Source organism: Pelmatolapia mariae, linkage group LG10_11, assembly GCF_036321145.2.
Source record: "Pelmatolapia mariae isolate MD_Pm_ZW linkage group LG10_11, Pm_UMD_F_2, whole genome shotgun sequence".
NCBI classification, from domain to species: domain Eukaryota; kingdom Metazoa; phylum Chordata; class Actinopteri; order Cichliformes; family Cichlidae; genus Pelmatolapia; species Pelmatolapia mariae.
Genome location: NC_086236.1, coordinates 40,092,617 through 40,109,766, shown reverse-complemented (window position 1 = coordinate 40,109,766; position 17,150 = coordinate 40,092,617). Strand labels below are relative to the sequence as shown.

The following is a 17,150-nucleotide window of genomic DNA, read 5'->3' as shown; positions in this document are numbered from 1 at the left end:
CTTCAGCTTTTCATTTGCAGCCCGTAGTGTCTCACAGGTATCCTCCACTTTAGCAAGGCGCTGGTCAAGCGTTTCGGCGCTTTCCTCCAAAGATTGTAGGCGCTCACCATGGTTGTCCGATGCCTTCTGTAGTCCGTCCAGCTTTTTATTCACGTCATCAAAAAAGCTGACTTTTAGCTCCGCCAGTAAAGCCGAACGGTGCTCCGCTAGCAGTGCCGTTATGTCGGCTTTGCTAACATTCGCGGGAACGCTAGCAGCCGCGCATTCGGTTGTTTTGCCATTCGACTTCGCAGGTTTAGGCGACATGACAGGGCATCAAATGTTCCGACGGCTTCACCAAACCACCAAGATATTTGTCTGAAAAGATAAGTTAGGCGGGCTCACTCAAATAACTAAAAGTTGCGGGAGCTAAGGGAAAGTGTGACTACCCCATGCTCGTCAAAACCGGAAGTCTTCCACAGCATGTCTTTATCCTGTTTTCCTTCTCTCACCCCAACCGGTCACAGCAGATGGCCCCGCCCCTCCCTGAGCCTGGTTCAGCCGGAGGTTTCTTCCTGTTAAAAGGGAGTTTTTCCTTCCCACTGTCGCCAAAGTGCTTGCTCATAGGGGGTCATATAATAGTTGGGTTTTTCTCTGTATCTATTACTGTACGATCTACTGTACAACAAAAAGCACCATGAGGCGACTGTTGTTGTGATTTGGCGCTATATAAATAAAATTGAACTGAATTGAACTGAATTAAAACAGCCAACACACTGAAAGATTTTAGCATTCTTGTGAGTTCACTGGAAGCCACACTGTAGACAACACAGATCTGATAAACTTGAATGTTGATGAGCATGTCAGCTTTACTTGTTTCATTAAGCTGTAAAAGAAGTCATGTTGGCAGGCTATCTCAATTACTGTATGAACCTTTCTCACAGTTTTTTGTTTTTGAACAACAACCAAAGCTACCATCTATTTATGTTGGTCATACTTCCCAAATCTCAAAAATATACAGTGGATAAATAAGAACAAACAAATGTGTGGTTCAGGAACACCAAGTTATACTTTTGTTTCCATCGATATTGATCTGTAAAATCTGTGGATGCAGCTTTCTGTGGGTGAACCCCCACTGCTGAAGAGTAGTGCCAACATGTGAGGAGACTCAATTGCTGGAGAACATGAAGTCACAGACAGGCCTGAGGGAAGGAAATGCTTTCTTTATCTGGCAGCTGTGTCAAAGGCAAAATAATATTACAAATAATAGTAAAAAGATTAATAACAATTAAAACACACACACAAACATGCACTCTCTCTCACATATAACTCCATCTGCTGGGACATTTGAATACTTCCAAATCTTCTGCTCCAGCACACTACATGGCAGCTCGAGAGAACACAGAAGTGTGCCAGGCAGCAGGCAAAGGCTTTAGCTCCCAGGCAACAGCTGAGCTCCCATGGGCATCAGGGGGTAACCGAGAAAGACGTGCGAGTGTGAGGGGGTTGAACTATTATTTGTCCTACTCATACACGCTTTGGCTGGCCTAACCAATAGGCTAGTCAGAATGTGTGTGCTCAGTAAGAACTAGCCTGGAGGGACAATAGTTATGTGTGTGTAAGAACGGAAACAGTTAAACATCTGCTAAACAGCTAAATCTCTGCTCATAAACACGCACGCACGCACGCACGCACGCACGCACGCACACACGCACACACACACACACACACACACACACACACACAATATGGCTCCAGTTTTAGAGCCATATTGTGGACTGTTCAGAATCTGAACCTGTTAGTGGTGAGAGGAACTGGACTAGAAAACCCATTAATAATGAATGTGTGCTTGTGCTTATCTAATAAACTCCATTATCTCTTTACAGAAGCACACATGCCGATCATGGAGTACAGAATATGCAAATTCCATGTGTCCGATAATATTTTGAGCATGTAAAATGAATTTTTGCTAACAGCTGCTTTATTTACCAGTTACACCAGCTACCTACAAATAGAGTGGAGCCTTGAACACACCTTTAAATTAACCTGTACTTCAGTTTAGGTAGTTTACTATGTCAAACAGAAAGTTGCGTTCAGAGGGAAGTAAATGAATTTACAAGAATTATTTTTCTATTTTAGCAGTTTTTCCACAATTTAACAATTAAATTAACTTTTAAAAGCAGAGTAAAATTAACATAAACATTAGAAACTGATAAAATTGTTTCATGTTTAAAATTACAGGTGAGTGTTGTGCTGTTTTGTGCTTACACATTGCAAAGAAGAGGAAAATCCTGCCTGTGGACCCTAACTCTATTCACACTCCTCTCGTTTTTTCTGTAACTCACAAAGCATGCAATTTGTAGTTTCCTTTGTATGAAGAATAAAGCTTATTTCAGAAAATTTTGGAGCTGTGTGAAGGGACCAATCAATCAGCACAAACAAGGGATCAGAGAGCTGTTTTAATCAATGTAAGTAAGTCCACGCTGTATGCATAAAGAGGGCTGGCTGCTGGTGTGACATTGCTGTTGGGAGACACTTCTAGCTGCAGAGAAAATTGTCTCTAATTAGTCCTGATTGGCTCCTGTTGACTCCTGATTAGGAACGACGGCCTCACTAGAATGCTAGCAGTATAGTACTGTCTTTAATTGTTGTAAACTTTGTGGCTGTCAAATAGCCCTGCTGTGATTGAAAGCCGTGCACCTAGCACCTGACTACAGACAAAAGTCAAGCCCACCTGGTTTTGTCCCCATTAACTGTTAGAATGGCACAGGGCGAGAAGTCTCTCTTCTTCTCTTTCCTCTGACCAGCAAAATAATACAGACATGCCTAGGATTTTCTACCTTTTCCAACAGATACTCTGCCGGTCTTTTTGACTTTTTTTTATGAGGTTTTTATATATAGCTTTGAAATATCTGAATCCACTACTTTATAAGCAGAACACATACACTAAAAAAAAATACATTTGGTGTCATTTTGAATTCAGGGTGCAATCCAAACAGGTTGGTACAATGTCCACAGGTCGAGTTGACTGCTCAGAAACTCATTAAATTCATCCTACATCAACCAAACCTTTGACTAAGGATATGGTCACCTTTGTGACATCACAAAGGTTGACACCAAATGAGCCACCTGAGATACTGGTACTTGCAGATACTTTGTCCACCTGGGAGGGTTTCCCTGGGTAGACTCTGGCAAGGTTTTACTGTACTGTGCATTCAGTTTGGCCAAGGTAACATCTTTGAACTCCACCAATGAATTACCACTCATCTCTGTGGAAGAGTCTCAGCATTAAAAGAAGTCCATGGCTAAATACTCATCTTGAGAAGATGTGCTGAATCTGTGCTAGTTTTTGTAGCACATAGAGAATATTCAGTCACTGTCATGTATACCCTCAAAAACTGTATAGAAGCTGAAAATGCACTTCTTTTATCCTTCATTGTTTCTTTATTTCAGTATCCTCTATCTTATTATTCATAAATGATAATGCAACACAACGTATTCAAGAATACTGTAGATATGTTTGACTGCTTAACATCCATCAGATTACCGGAGAACCATCTATGCTTAGAGTTCATGTTAGGAAAGAATAAACCTTTTCTTGTAGTGGGACCAAGGCAATATGTCAATACAATAATCACCATGAAAGTGTACCACTGTTTTGTTTTAGTTTAATTGAAAATCTTGAAAATGGTCTGTTGAGCTACTTGTAGGAGCACAAATCATAAGAACCTCTGAAATGCGAGTGGCATCTGACAGAGCAAAAGTATGTAAACCCATGAGAAGAGACTGATAATGTTGGAAAAACCCATAAGGATTTAGCTTAATGTTGTTATCTCTCTCTCTCTCTCTCTCGGCCAAGCCTGGCCATTTTCTTTTCAATTATATATATAATTGAAAAGAAAATGGCCAAGCTTGGCCAATAACAGAGATACTTTGGAAACATCACAAACAAATGCCATCCTGGAAAAATACTTGGACCACAAATGTAATTCACAGGGAACAGGACTTGTTAGTGTAATTCAAAATCAGAAGCAAGTCTCAGCTGCGATCTTGAAACACCTCTGGGCGGTTATTTTAAATATTATCTAAATTATCTAACTTTTTTTTCCCACAAAGATATACAAACTGGGAACTCCAAAGAATCAACAGAAAAATATGATTCAAAACTTAAAATGTTTTTAAAAAATGGACTGGTATTTTTGCTTTTTTACTATTTGAGCGCTCAAAGTGCTTTTTACTATAAGCCTCATTCACCCATTCACAGACATTCATACAGCTCTTTTATTCTAAGCCTAAAAGCTTTGACAAGGCAAATCAGGGTTTAGTATCTTGATACTCTAAAATATTGATGGGTTGTCTTACGAATAGCAGGCAATACGGCTACCTCCTGAACCACAGTCACCATAGTGTTGATTTATGTCCTTTATGTCTCTGGTGTCTCCTATTTTTTTTCCAGATGGAAACCCTTTAAAACCTCTTAGGAACATTATTTCTAAAGGCTAAGGATCACTATTTTCCTCTCTGTTTGCTTGGCAGCTGGGATTTGGTGTCAGAGGTCATGGAACTACAACTTCACAAGCTCCGTTTGCTTTGGGATACTGCAAACTTTGACTGAAGTCTGAAAAATATTGCTAAATGAAGCTCTAGTTGTGGGTTATATGGCACTAGGCCCTGTATTGATTAATCATTTTCATAAATGTTAATGACCTATTTTATAATTTAATATAAAATGACTCAAGGCAAATATCTATCATATAAACACATTACATATTTCACACACACATAATTTGCTCATTTTCTTTGTCATGGTGCCTCCCTCCTCCAAAACCACAGTGTTGTGTAATTCCCTTTTACTATAAGACACAAGTCAGTATGTAAATGCTCCTGCTTGTGATTCAGTGCCATCACATTGTTAAAGCAGATGGGCTCTGTATTAACGTTTTATGAAACTTACTCAGGCCTTATTGAAGACAACGTGGCTTTTTGTCGTACAGCTGCTGAACAGCGGGTGATGTAAAACTGATTTTATTCTCCTGCATGTTTTATTTGCGACATTAAATACGAGCATCTCCGCATGCATTTGTCTGAGCAGGGTGCTTTGCTTTGCAGATTAATGGCAGTAAACACGGTTTTATAAATCAACTGCTGTTCCCCATTTCGCCTTTGTATCTTGACAGCTCCTGCCCAACCAAACAAACAAACACAAACATTCACAGATTCAAGCGTGTGTTCCTGAATTGTCAATCAGAAGCCAAGCTCCGTGCAATCAGCATTTGGTGATTATGTTTAGAATGTTATTTTCATACTTCTGCTAACTTCCTATTCTGACAGCTCTCACCTGGCTTGCCAGTAGACAGGATGTTGTTAGAAATGTTGACCTTGTTCTCAGGGCTGAGAGCCCAGTCCACCATGCACTTCCAGCTCTTCATAGGAAAGCTGATGCCTCCATGACCCCTTACTGGACGCTTATGGATGCTGAGAACTGTAAAAGAAAGAAAAAAAATTGTGAACTTGAAAATGGGAGAAAGTGAGAGATAAAAAAAAGAACAAAAAAGCAGTTTAATATCAGTACTTATTTAGCCAAGGAGCTCATTTTAAACCAAAGCTGGCGATGCATTTCATTTATGTTATCTTGGGATACACTCAGGTAGTATTCAGCCTTAGTAGTTTATATTTCTATATTATTATTATTATTATATATACACATATTATTATACATTGTAATTATGATTATAATTATTATTATTATCATATGTGTGAGCATTACATTTTTCTCCTGTAAATTACTTTTCTGAAAATGTAAAATTTAATTATATAAATTTTTTTATATATAAATACCCCCAGTACACAACAAAAAGCACTCTCAAGGGACTTTATATTAACAGATAAAGATTCAAAAAGATAGGCAACAGTTAATAATATGAAACTGTGGCTCAGTGCATCATAGGAAGTTCCTCAGTAGTAGTAGTATACCTATTGGGATTATATGGGTGTCTGCTATTGTTAAGATATGATGGGTCCTGATCATTTAGGACTGAGAAGAAGGATTTTAATTCAGGATTTAACAGAGAGACAAAAAAGACAAGCTAACTCAGCATACATATGTTCTCTCAGAACTATAGAAGGTGGTGAGGCGAGGGGGATAAGAGGTGAAACATCTTCAAGAACCAGAGGTTCAGTCCATCCATCATTTTAGGCATATCAGCATTTACCAGAACCTAAATTCATAAGACAGACAAGTCAACTAATAAACCAATTAGTTTTAATCATCTGGCTCTGTGCTGTATAACAAGTACAAATCCTGTGTTCCTGTGTTTGGGGACATTTCTTTATACTGAAGGTATTTGGTTCTACCCCAAATTGTAACCCTGGCATGATCTCTAAAGCTAGATGTTTCACCAGTGACGTGGTGGACTTGGTGTGATTTCATTTAATTTCTTCTTCTTCTCTGAAAAATAAGATAAGATGCTCCAAAGTTTCATGCAGTTAGGCCAGCAAAAAAACGACATATGCAGGTGATTTATGCAGTCTTCATAGTCTAATTTTCCAAGGAGAATAATGAAAGAATACTTCTGAAAATAGACTAGCTAAATTGTCAATGCAGTTTAAAAGAAAAGATTGCAATTCAAATTTGGCACAATTCTGCATTCTAACTTCACTACTTTTACACGTTTAGAAGAAGAATGTCTGATCAAACTCTGTGCTGGAAGTGGATGGTAGATTTCCCTGCATGACTTTGCTCCCATTTGAGGAGTGGGAGCAGAGAGGAGGTCAGCCGCTTAGGGGAAGGATGCAGTGCTTGTGTAGGCGGCTATTTGGCTGCAGACAGAGAGGCAGCATCGCTATAAACGGGACCTCTCATCTGCCCTCAATTCCCACGTACTCTCCCCTGATTCAACAAACACACTTTGCCTCGTTTTTATCCGGAGGTCACAGAGAGATTCGGAGTCTTTGTGATGACTACACTATGTGTTTTTCCTATGTTTGAAGAAAGTTGAGTTAACAGTTACGGCAATGGAGGGAAGCAGCAGGTGGTTCTGAATGTGTAGATGTGTCATGAGACACATCTAAAGACTTTCAGCCCTGAGGAGTGCTAATAATGAGCCTTAGTTATTCTATTCATGTAAGAACAAGGCAAACAGAAACAGAAGGCTAGAATGAGGGCTGTGCTGTTCCTCGATGCGACAAGGTTCACAGTTAAGGAAAAACAGGAATTTGCAGAACAAAGGGTGGTGGCAAGGGCATCAGGGTGAAGCAGTGGTTAGCACTGTGGCCTCACAGCGAGAAAGCCCTGAGTTTGAATCCACCATCTGACTTTTCTGTGTGGGTTCTCTCTGGGTACTCTGGAGCCTTTGTGATGTCTACTTTCACTGGGGTTAGGTTAATAGAGATCGACAGACCACATGACTTTCGCGGATTGCATTGTAGGTACGAGTGGCAGCAAAATCAAAACACTGCATCAATCGCTAGCATTTCCAGCACCGGTAATCATTAATTCTGCGGTTTTAATCCCTACTTGCATTTTATTTGCCCCAAAAACAGTTATGTACAAAACGAAGGAGAACACGGCAGGTCCGTACAAAGACAGAGTTGACAAGAAGGCAAAAAAAAAGTATGAGGAAAAAAAATCAAAGGAGTGAATGGGTTAGACCCATAGGAGCATACAGAGTGGACTAAAGACGTTAGCGTGCTGCCCAACTTTCATCACGCACATATTTATTATTATATGGTCCTAAGTGTGAGTGAATACACTCACAAAATGTTTAGTAACTTCAGATTCCTGCAACAAGCCCAGGTCCAGTTTACTTTGGTAATTTGGACTATTCCATTTCACAGCTGTTGTTAATTTTTTTTCTTTATCTCCTGTACAGGCCAATGCAATCTATATGTCGTTTCAGGTTGAAGTATCACACAACATTTTCAGATCCAATACAGATTGAAAATGTGACGTCATTTCTGGGGTAAAACCGCAAAGGATTGTAGGTACGAGTGGCAAGCGGTTTTTATCGGATTCTGTTGTGGAAGAGAAATTGTTCAAGCCATGTGTATTGAATAAGTGAAAGAGAACAAATGGATGGACTAAAGCTTCATAAGATGCAAGGCTAGGACATCTCTGTCTTACGTGTTTTGTTTCCAACACCAACCTTCACCCCCGAGTGAAAGTAATAAGCCCAGTTTTACAAAAGTGCAATTTTAAATCACTGAAAGCTGGAGGTACATAGCTATCCAATTAAATAAAATAGCTTGTGAATTGAATTAATATTTGACATTTAAAAAGCTTTACCACTGGGGATACCAGCTATAGCTACCAATTTATTCCTAGTGTACTGCTTCATTTTCTGTTAGTTCTATCTATAGCTGTTTTCACACATGCACTGTAGAGCTGAACTTTTGCAGACATTACCAGGAGGAACTGAATGTGACAATGCAAATGTCCAGGTCAGCTGGAATGTGTGCTGCCTTCTTTGTACTCTACTGTACATGCAGTATAGTGTATGTTCCTTAACAAAGACTAGTTAAAATAAATTCATTGCAGGCTGGTTAGCACTATTGTCTTATCAAAGAAGATTGTGGTATAGATTTGAGCACGTCTGCTTGACTTTTTGCTTGAAGCTGTATTCCAGGGATAGGCTGCAGAAATAATACCGTGTCTTGTCTTTTATCAGAGAAAAAAGGTTCTCCTTGTTCTTGTCAGTCAAGAGCCAGAAAAATCAAATGCATCAAAAATTATTGACATTTTTTTCAAAAAAGAAAAAAAGCATAGTAATGTTCTTTATTTTCTGAAATATGTCTTTTATCTCTGCAGTTTCCTGTTACTTATTGGCCTCTATCAAAAAACTGATATGGGCTAAAATCCGCTTTGATGATTGAAACTTAAAACTGTCTTTTAGCTGACAGGGCATATAGCCATTGGTTGATGGAGCTTTTTTTAGACTGAACCCAAAGGAAATGTCTTTAACCATCAGGCTGCCATCCTGTGTCCTCACTTTTAGTGGTTGCTATTGCAGTTATGGAGATTTATCTTCAGAGAAGATAGGTGTGATAGGAGAATTTCTTTGATAAAAAGGGAGAGGTGTGGAAATCTCCTAGATGGAGATAAGACTGACCTAGGTTATCGGAGACTTCACACATGTCTTGAATGTCTTTCATCCTCAGGCCAATGACATCCACAAAGTCCTCCACCAGACGGAAAAGCTCTTTGATGTTTGGCCCCAGCTGAGAAAACAGAGACACATGAGAGCAGAATAAAAGAAAAAGGATTATGGATTTGAGGCGAATATTCTGAAATGCTGTTCGAGCACTTGACACACAAAAGGCCTTTTATAGGAAATATGGAATTTGAGACAAGTATTGCCATAGCTTCCTGTTTCAGTTCAGTGTCACGATGTCTTATAGCCCACACTACTATAACCAACATGAACATTTACAGTTTGTACATCACCGTTTTTTCTTTTTGATGACAGGAAATACACTGCAGCTTTGTTCTTATTTTCAATACTGAAGAAAAAGACGGCACACGGTTCTACTGAATGCAGGTGATGAGAAATAAATGGCTGTGATAAAGGCCTCAAGGCTAAAAGCTTGACTTTTTGATTAAATACATTGCAGTGATGCAACATCTGCTATTACATCAAATCACATTTATTTTTAAAATGGCAAAATAAGTTAGAAAACCTTACATTTCTAAGCAGGGCTGCCACGGTTGGAGTTAATCAGCGCTGACAGAAATGGCTGTGCTACTGTAAAGCTAGTTAAGTCAGAGGCCAAAAGTAGTTCAGACTAAAAAGGTCTCTGAACGTTTGCGAGTGCCTTCGCCACAGCCTAGATCAAAGAGGGACTTCAATAATATGAAAGAATCTGAACCCCATATTGCTTGTAGTATTAAATGGCACAAAAATTATTTAAAAAGTGCAAATATGAATGAACTATCAGCATGAAAATGCAAAATGCATCTTTTTTAGTTTAATCAGATGTGATTCACTACTCCCCAATGTTGAAGATAATAACGATGGTAAAGTAAAGTGGTTGAAATGCTAATGCTCGCTCTCCTTCGTGTATTCAGACCATGCTGGGGGAACACAGAGTGTGCCATTTCCATTTTAAGACATCTGAAGCAGTTTGAGTAGAGCAGCTTGTTTTATTTAGCATTATTTCTCTGTCTGCATGCTGAAATTCCTGAGAACAGGCGGATGCTGGACAGCTTGTTGGAGGCACAGAGTGAATAAGTGCAGCAGATGGATGAGTGGGTGTTTGCGTCATTATCTGTAGTTATTTCTGTCTTTCAGCAATTCTCGCATTCCCCTTTCGCTTCTCCTCTGTCTATAAAGACACAGGTGGGCTGTTTGTCCACCTGTGTCTTTGTCATCTCTGCTGCCATCAGTATTTCTCCTTGATTGTTGAAGTTATTATTGCTCACAAAGTTCAACAGGAGCTGCAATTACAGACAAGGACAGGTCCTATTTTAGAAAGAGAGGCTGATACTAACCAGTTGTGCTTCCTCCCATCTCTCCCTGTTTTCTTCCATCAACAGATTGCTGACTGATTGCACAAAATTCTGGAAAGGAAAAAAATGATTTGCATTCAGTTTTTTGAAATCCTTCTAGACCCTTCTTAGTGGCTGCCAACTTGGTTATGTAGCAGAATCTGAGGGACAAATATTTGGACAGTTTTTAGCCAGAAATTATAAGTTTGTTACTATTCAGACAAGGAGAGACTAAAGGATCTTTAAAATCTCACAAAGGACAAAACAGGATTTATAACTTCATCAGTAAGAAGTAAAAACAGCAAAAAAATTTAACTACATATTTTACAATATACTTTTACTAATGTGTGCTTTTTATTAAGACGCAAACTATAAAATTCCAGGATCTGGTGAAGTTTAAAACAGTGCAAATAATATATAAGGCAAGGAAAGGGATGCTCCCAATCGAAATAAGTAAATGGTTCTTAGAAAGAGAAGGGAGGTATAATTTTAGAGGGAAGTGGAATTTAAAATTACAAAGAGTAAGAACAACATTGAAAAGGATGTCTATTTCAGTAGCGGGAGTTAAATTCTGGAATGAGTTAAAAGAAGAAATAAAGATCAGTAGTGATAGTAACCAGTTTAAAATAAAACTCAAAAAAGACTTTTTAAATAAGTATAAGAATGAAGAAAATGCAATTAACCCAAGACAGCAGTCAAAGTGATGTTTATTTTCTTCTGCAAATTAGCAAATCTAAATATAGTTTTAGTTGAATATGAGAAAAATATTTTTTGTGATGTTATGTTCTAAGTTGAAGGCATTGTATACGTTTTTGTTGTTCAAATTTAGATGATGAGGATGTAAACCTGAGGGGGTAGGGCTAAATAAGTATATACTTCTGCCTACTCCTTTTCAAACAACTGCATGGAAAGATTTTATGAAATGTTGGTGAATGTATATGTTTGAAATAAAAATGAACTGAACTGAACTGAACTTTGTAGCCTAGATTTCACGTTGAAATAGAATATCCATTCATCCATCTTTTTTTATTCCTCTTATTCAATACATTTGTAGTATAAAACATAGGTTCTATATATGAAACAGTCAATTTACATTGTTAGGTGGGTAGGGGAATACAGCCTTTCCCAGCTGGAGAGCAGAAGGCATCAACAGAATATCATCATGTATAAATTTGTCATCCTGTGTCTTTCACCTCTACCAGGTCACCAGCGACCTGTCTAGGGTCTAGGTTAGGACTGGATTTTTTTATTATGACTCAGTCACATGAGAGCAGAAATAAGACAGCAATCTCCTTGAAACTAGGAAAAATTAGCCAGTGATTGCTGTAACTCAAATGGTGTGCAAATAACTGCTGTCTAACTTAGAAACATAGACAGATTGCCAGTGTATTGCAGTCAGTCTGAGTCAGTCTGCATGCAAGTCTGAAAGCAACCACGTCTCTTTGGATTAATGGACTTAACTCTGCTGGTTCTATTCTGTTTATAATCCTGCATGAAAACAAGGTTGCCTTATTTGCCCAAGTCATTTTGCAGGGACATGGCTATCCTCCAGCCAAGAGGTTGTTTGTAATTACCAACCTGCTCAATCCACAGTTTCCAACCAGTGTTTCTCATTATATGTAGCCTTTGTAGGTTTTTTTTTCTGTTTAATACTTTTTTATTTGGGTATTCTTTTTTTTTTTTTTTTTTTTTTGGGTATTCTAAAAGGGCAAAAACTCTATAAAAGGAATATTCAATTCAATTCAATTTTATTTATACAGCGCCAAATCACAACAACAGTCATCTCAAGGCGCTTTATATTGTAAGGTAGACCCTTACAATACATAGAGAGAAAAACACAAAAGTCATATGACCCTTTATGAGCAAGCACTTTGGCAACAATGGGAAGGAAAAACTCCCATTTAACAGGAAGAAACCTCCAGCAGAGCCAGGCTCAGGGAGGAGCCGTGACAGGTTGGTGTGAGAGAAGGAGGCACAAAAGAGTTAGACAACAAGACAAAAATCCTAGCTCTAACCCTAGATGGGTTGCCAGTGACCTTTTGGATCTTAAGAGATTACCTGTAAGGGAAGAAGACACTTCCACACTGTATTACACACTGCAGCACAGTGGTAAAACCGTGTACCAGCTCACCCTCGTGTCCTCATTGCTGGGGCTGTAATATGTCCTCCTGAAGATCTCTGTCATGTTCTTCAGCACATCTACAATGGCCAGCAAATCACCACTATAGCTGGTTCCATCACTGGATATTTCCCTCAGCTTTGTCATTACTTCTGATACTCCATCTCCCACAAGGCCACGCTGCGCTTTGGACAGATGCTCCCGAGTCTAGCAGAGAAAGTGGCTTCTGTTAGTTTTCACAGTTAGTGGTCAACACAGCAGCAGTATCTATGTCTTTTTTTCAAAAGTGATAACACAGCGTAATAACAGTTCAATGTAACCCAGGCATTAGACTTAATGAAAAAAAAGAATTAACATGTATGCCATGTGTCCTACATTTTTACCCAGACACATCTAAAACATTGCAATATCTTCATATGCATTTTTTGCAAGTTATTTAGACTCACTAAAGTCTGTATACTGCGATAGTCATTAGAAATGCACTTCATATAAGTGGGATTCTCCCAGTAGGCAATGCCCTCCTCATCCAGGGTGCAGCGGCGAAGGATAAGCCCTGTATGGGGAAACACATGAGGATTAACCCTCAATTATTTGGTGAGCCCTTGTTACATCATGCTTTTACAGGACATGCAAATGTAATCTTTGTACATGCAGGAAGAGCTCACCCATGGCATTGGGAGGACAGCGTACTGCTGCTGTATCTCCAGCTGGAGTCATCTTCCACACAACGTTAGAGTAGTTGTCTTCTCCACATATTTCATGTGGTTCTGTTACCAGAGAAACATCAAAGTGTGTCATGCAACTGTATTAACCACATAACCAGGAGATAGACTGTCTAAGTAGTGCACTTTTCAGTCTTTGATGTAGTGGAGCAAACTGCGCCCACCCACTGACCTGGGCATCTCTTTTTGTTACAGCTGCGGACCTCTTCCCGCTCTCCAGGACAAGGCTGCCCTCCAAAAAAGGGCCCATAACAAATCCGGTTTCTCTGCTGACTCCCCCCTCCGCAGGTTTTAGAACAACCCGACCACAAGGACCAGGTCTGCCACTTGCCATCCACTAAGAGAACGAGTGAATAATAATAATGAAATACAACAGGAACATGTAAATTTTACATGTTTGCTATCAATGAAGTGAATTTAACCATTATACGGACCACAATGTTCTGTTTTTATATTTATGAAATCTCATTTAGCACAGTTGGCTGAAAAAGAGATCGCCATGGTGGATTGTCCACCTCCATCTCGCCATCTTGTTAGTTCTACCATCTCCAAACTGTACATCACAGCAGGTCACACTGCTGTCTTGTCAATCTTTACTTTCACTCACGCTGTTGTTCTTCTGTCACAATGATAACCTAGTAGAGCCTCATAATAAAAACATGGAGTTGAAAATAAGCTCTCCAATAAAAAAAAAAACAAAACCCCAAATTCTTTTATTAAAGAAGTGAGAAAAGGAAATCAAATATTCTGAATTTAGGTCATTACGAAATACTATAAAATGCAATGCTAGTAATCTGAAGGTCTGTGTAATTTGTAGTAAATGTGGAGTTAAGTAACTATCTTTCTTCAACTTAGCATCTGGCTCTCTTACCTGGACACTCTCCAAGGAAGCAGTCGACAGTCTCCAGCCACTCGCCTCTGCACTCAGCACCCCCATATGAGGGGCCATTACACTCCCTGGTTCTCTGCATGGTCCCATTAGAACAGGAAGCAGAGCAGGAGCTCCAGCTGGACCACTCATTCCAGACGCCATCCACTGAGAGAGGCCAAGGTCACCACAGCAACAAGAAAACAGAGCAAAAGAGAACGCTATCTGTTTGAAATACTATAACACTCAAAATACAACAAACACATTTTATAAATAGGGTTGTACCGTTCCAATTCTTGAGCAGACTTTTCACATTAACATGAATTTTTCTACTGGAGCATCTTATAGCTGCTTGAATAGACAAACTACAGGTTCAGTATGTTTTAGGTAAACTAGTTTTGTGTTTCCAGGGTTGTGCTCAGAACTCTAAAACGGCATGCCCAGTAGCGTTCATAGTCGCAGACTTTTGAAACAGTCAGACCTTTGTGCACATGTAAGATAATGTAATATAATGTCATGTTCACACTCACAAACATGCAGATACAGCAACTACATTTTTTGCTTAAGGAATAAAGATAACCTGAATTCTTCTTATTCTTCACCTCCCCACACTTGGCTTACTGCTGTGTGAGGTGGGAGTGATTGTTAAATTTGTATGTTTTATGCCCCACCTGTACATAAGTGCAAGTGGGTGGGGGTTTGGCATTATGTTAAATAATCTAATAAGTGGCCTAAATCACGATTAACATTACCATGAAAATCTTCAGAAATCAAATCAAATCTGAGGTCCTTACCCGGACAGACTGCTATATTGCAGAATTTGGTCTGTTTCTCTGGCCCTTCACATGGATCTCCCCCAAACTGCGGAGGGGTGCAGGTTCGTGTTCGAGACCTGTAACCTCGGCCACAGGTGGATGAACACAGACTCCATGGTGACCATTCGTCCCACGCACCGTGCACTGCAATCAGAGCAGCTAGCGTATGATTTATAGACAGACAAACACCAAGACAACACAATACCTTCACTGCCACAGTGAACTGTGGGCAGTTATCTGGGATAATCTGTGCTAATTCAATGTGGTCACTGTACTTTCAAAGTTGAGGAGTCTCCCAGTATGTCTGCTCTGCTTGTATGAGAGTGTGAGAATATCCTAAAATCTCTAAAACCGCAAACCCAGTCATGCTTGTGAGGTGAAGGTGTACGTTGTCCCATAGGCCACAGACTTGCTACAACTGTGGCGCTGAATCATGTGGGTCTCGTAAGGGTGAGGCAGGGTCCTGGAGAGGGCTGGGTGAGCACAGGGAGGCAGCAGGAGGGATTTTGGGGTGGGGGGTGGGGGCTTACCTGGACAAACAGCAGAGTTGTTGCAAGGTCTCTGCTCTCTCAGTGGCCCACTACACTGGGTGCTGTAGGAGGAGGACACACAGAAACGAGTGCGACTCTGCCAGCCCTCCCCACATGTGGCAGAACACACACTCCACGATGACCACTCCTCACCTGAAGCTGAGTCTACTGAGGAGGAAGGGATGGGTAAAGGAGGATAGGGGAAAAAAGAGGAGCGAAAGGAAAGGAGAGGACCATAACTAATTATCATGCAGGATCTAGCCTCTGTGGCCAAAAGAGGAAGGGTTGTGCTCTGATAAAGGGTACATTCTCGCTGTGCTGCATTTAAGGGCTGCCTCCATTAAAGGCGTAATTTTTCCTGACTAGTATATGAATCTGTTCCAAAGGTGTTGATAAATGTCCTTTCTTTAGCAGACAAAGACAATGGTGCCTAGTCAGTCTTCAAATCCACTACAGAATAGAGACAAGAACAGGAAATTTTCCTGTCCAAGTTAAATCTCTAACGCTCTACACAAGTTCCCAAACGTTGTCCTTCAGTGGAGGCAGCCCCTGAAATGGGCCCCAGCTTTTGGTCTGCTGCTGGTCTTTTCCTTTGCTATCTGAGTTTCTGATGTCATATCCTTGGCATCGACTTCCAGTGGAAATTAATGCCCATGACTCTGGATATGTCAGCGATCTTTTCACTGCCCACGACTGCCTCTTCAGTGGGTCACTTTACCAATAAGGGAAAAGTGGGCAGTCTCAGGTGGGAAGCAGGGAAAGAAGTAAACAGGAAGTGGGGAATCAATTAGCAAATAAAAGTAATACTCCACTCAAAACCTATCTTTGCTGTAAATTTTACCCCCATATCTTCAACAGATCTCAGTGGCTTTGTATGTTGTCTTGTTTTCCAAAGACCAATAGCTGTGGTCCAGGGTGTGCCATGTCTTTTGCCCTGTGACAGCTGGGTCAGGGTTCAACAACCCCAGTCACAGGTGGACTCTGGAGGTGATTAGCCCAGTTTAGCAGTGAGAGTTGAGATCCAGTTAAATCTAAACATTTGTTATGTAGTTATGTTCCAGAGCAGCTTCCAGGAGTGCAGGAACTTCCTGAAGGTTTGTGGTTACAATATCATATTAATGTCACCGTGTATGTTTGGAATTCGTGGGGAAATACTTCCACCATAGTAATTAAATACTGTGTGTCTGCCACTGACTTCTAATTTTACAAGCTATGCTACAGTGGTGGGTGTATAACTATGACAAAGTAAGATTACGCATTGTAATAATGTGATTTAGTTGAATGTTCAAATAAGCAACCAGTTAAATATATTATTTTTTAATATATAGTAAATAAATATGTTACAGTGTTTCCTTGTTCGCTGTTGCCCCATTATGTGGGAGGAAGAAATGAAAACTGACTATCCAATGAAATAAAGTCATTACACCAGGAGGAAAATGTAAACCATAACATAACAGATGGGCTTTTAAATGGCAATAATCTTGTAATGCAACCTGCTATTTTTACGTGGAACTCTATCCAACACTGCTCAGCTAGGCTACCCTCCAGCTCCATATTTTAACCCTTTCATGCATAGTGGTCACTACAGTGGACAGCTATTCAAAGGCTGTTTTCTTGTATTTGTGTCAGTGTTG

The 17,150-nt window shown here is 39.9% G+C and overlaps 1 protein-coding gene across 8 annotated transcripts in view; it reads right to left on the bottom strand.

Annotated features, from left to right (window-relative positions):
• adgrb1a (adhesion G protein-coupled receptor B1a) overlaps positions 1-17,150 on the bottom strand; it is a 197,634-nt gene that overhangs the window by 83,730 nt on the left and 96,754 nt on the right. For 4 of the 8 annotated variants that reach the window (XM_063488506.1, XM_063488504.1, XM_063488511.1 and 1 more), the window contains exons 5-14: positions 15,517-15,684; positions 14,966-15,130; positions 14,175-14,339; positions 13,476-13,640; positions 13,247-13,348; positions 13,028-13,134; positions 12,594-12,788; positions 10,466-10,534; positions 9,087-9,195; positions 5,318-5,461 (exon numbers count right to left, since the gene is read on the bottom strand). In XM_063488506.1, coding sequence (XP_063344576.1) covers positions 5,318-5,461; positions 9,087-9,195; positions 10,466-10,534; positions 12,594-12,788; positions 13,028-13,134; positions 13,247-13,348; positions 13,476-13,640; positions 14,175-14,339; positions 14,966-15,130; positions 15,517-15,684 — 1,389 coding nt within the window. Of the gene's footprint in view, positions 1-5,317; positions 5,462-9,086; positions 9,196-10,465; positions 10,535-12,593; positions 12,789-13,027; positions 13,135-13,246; positions 13,349-13,475; positions 13,641-14,174; positions 14,340-14,965; positions 15,146-15,516; positions 15,685-17,150 lie in introns of all 8 variants that reach the window. The other 4 variants (XM_063488505.1, XM_063488508.1, XM_063488509.1 and 1 more) reach the window with 3 other exon arrangements.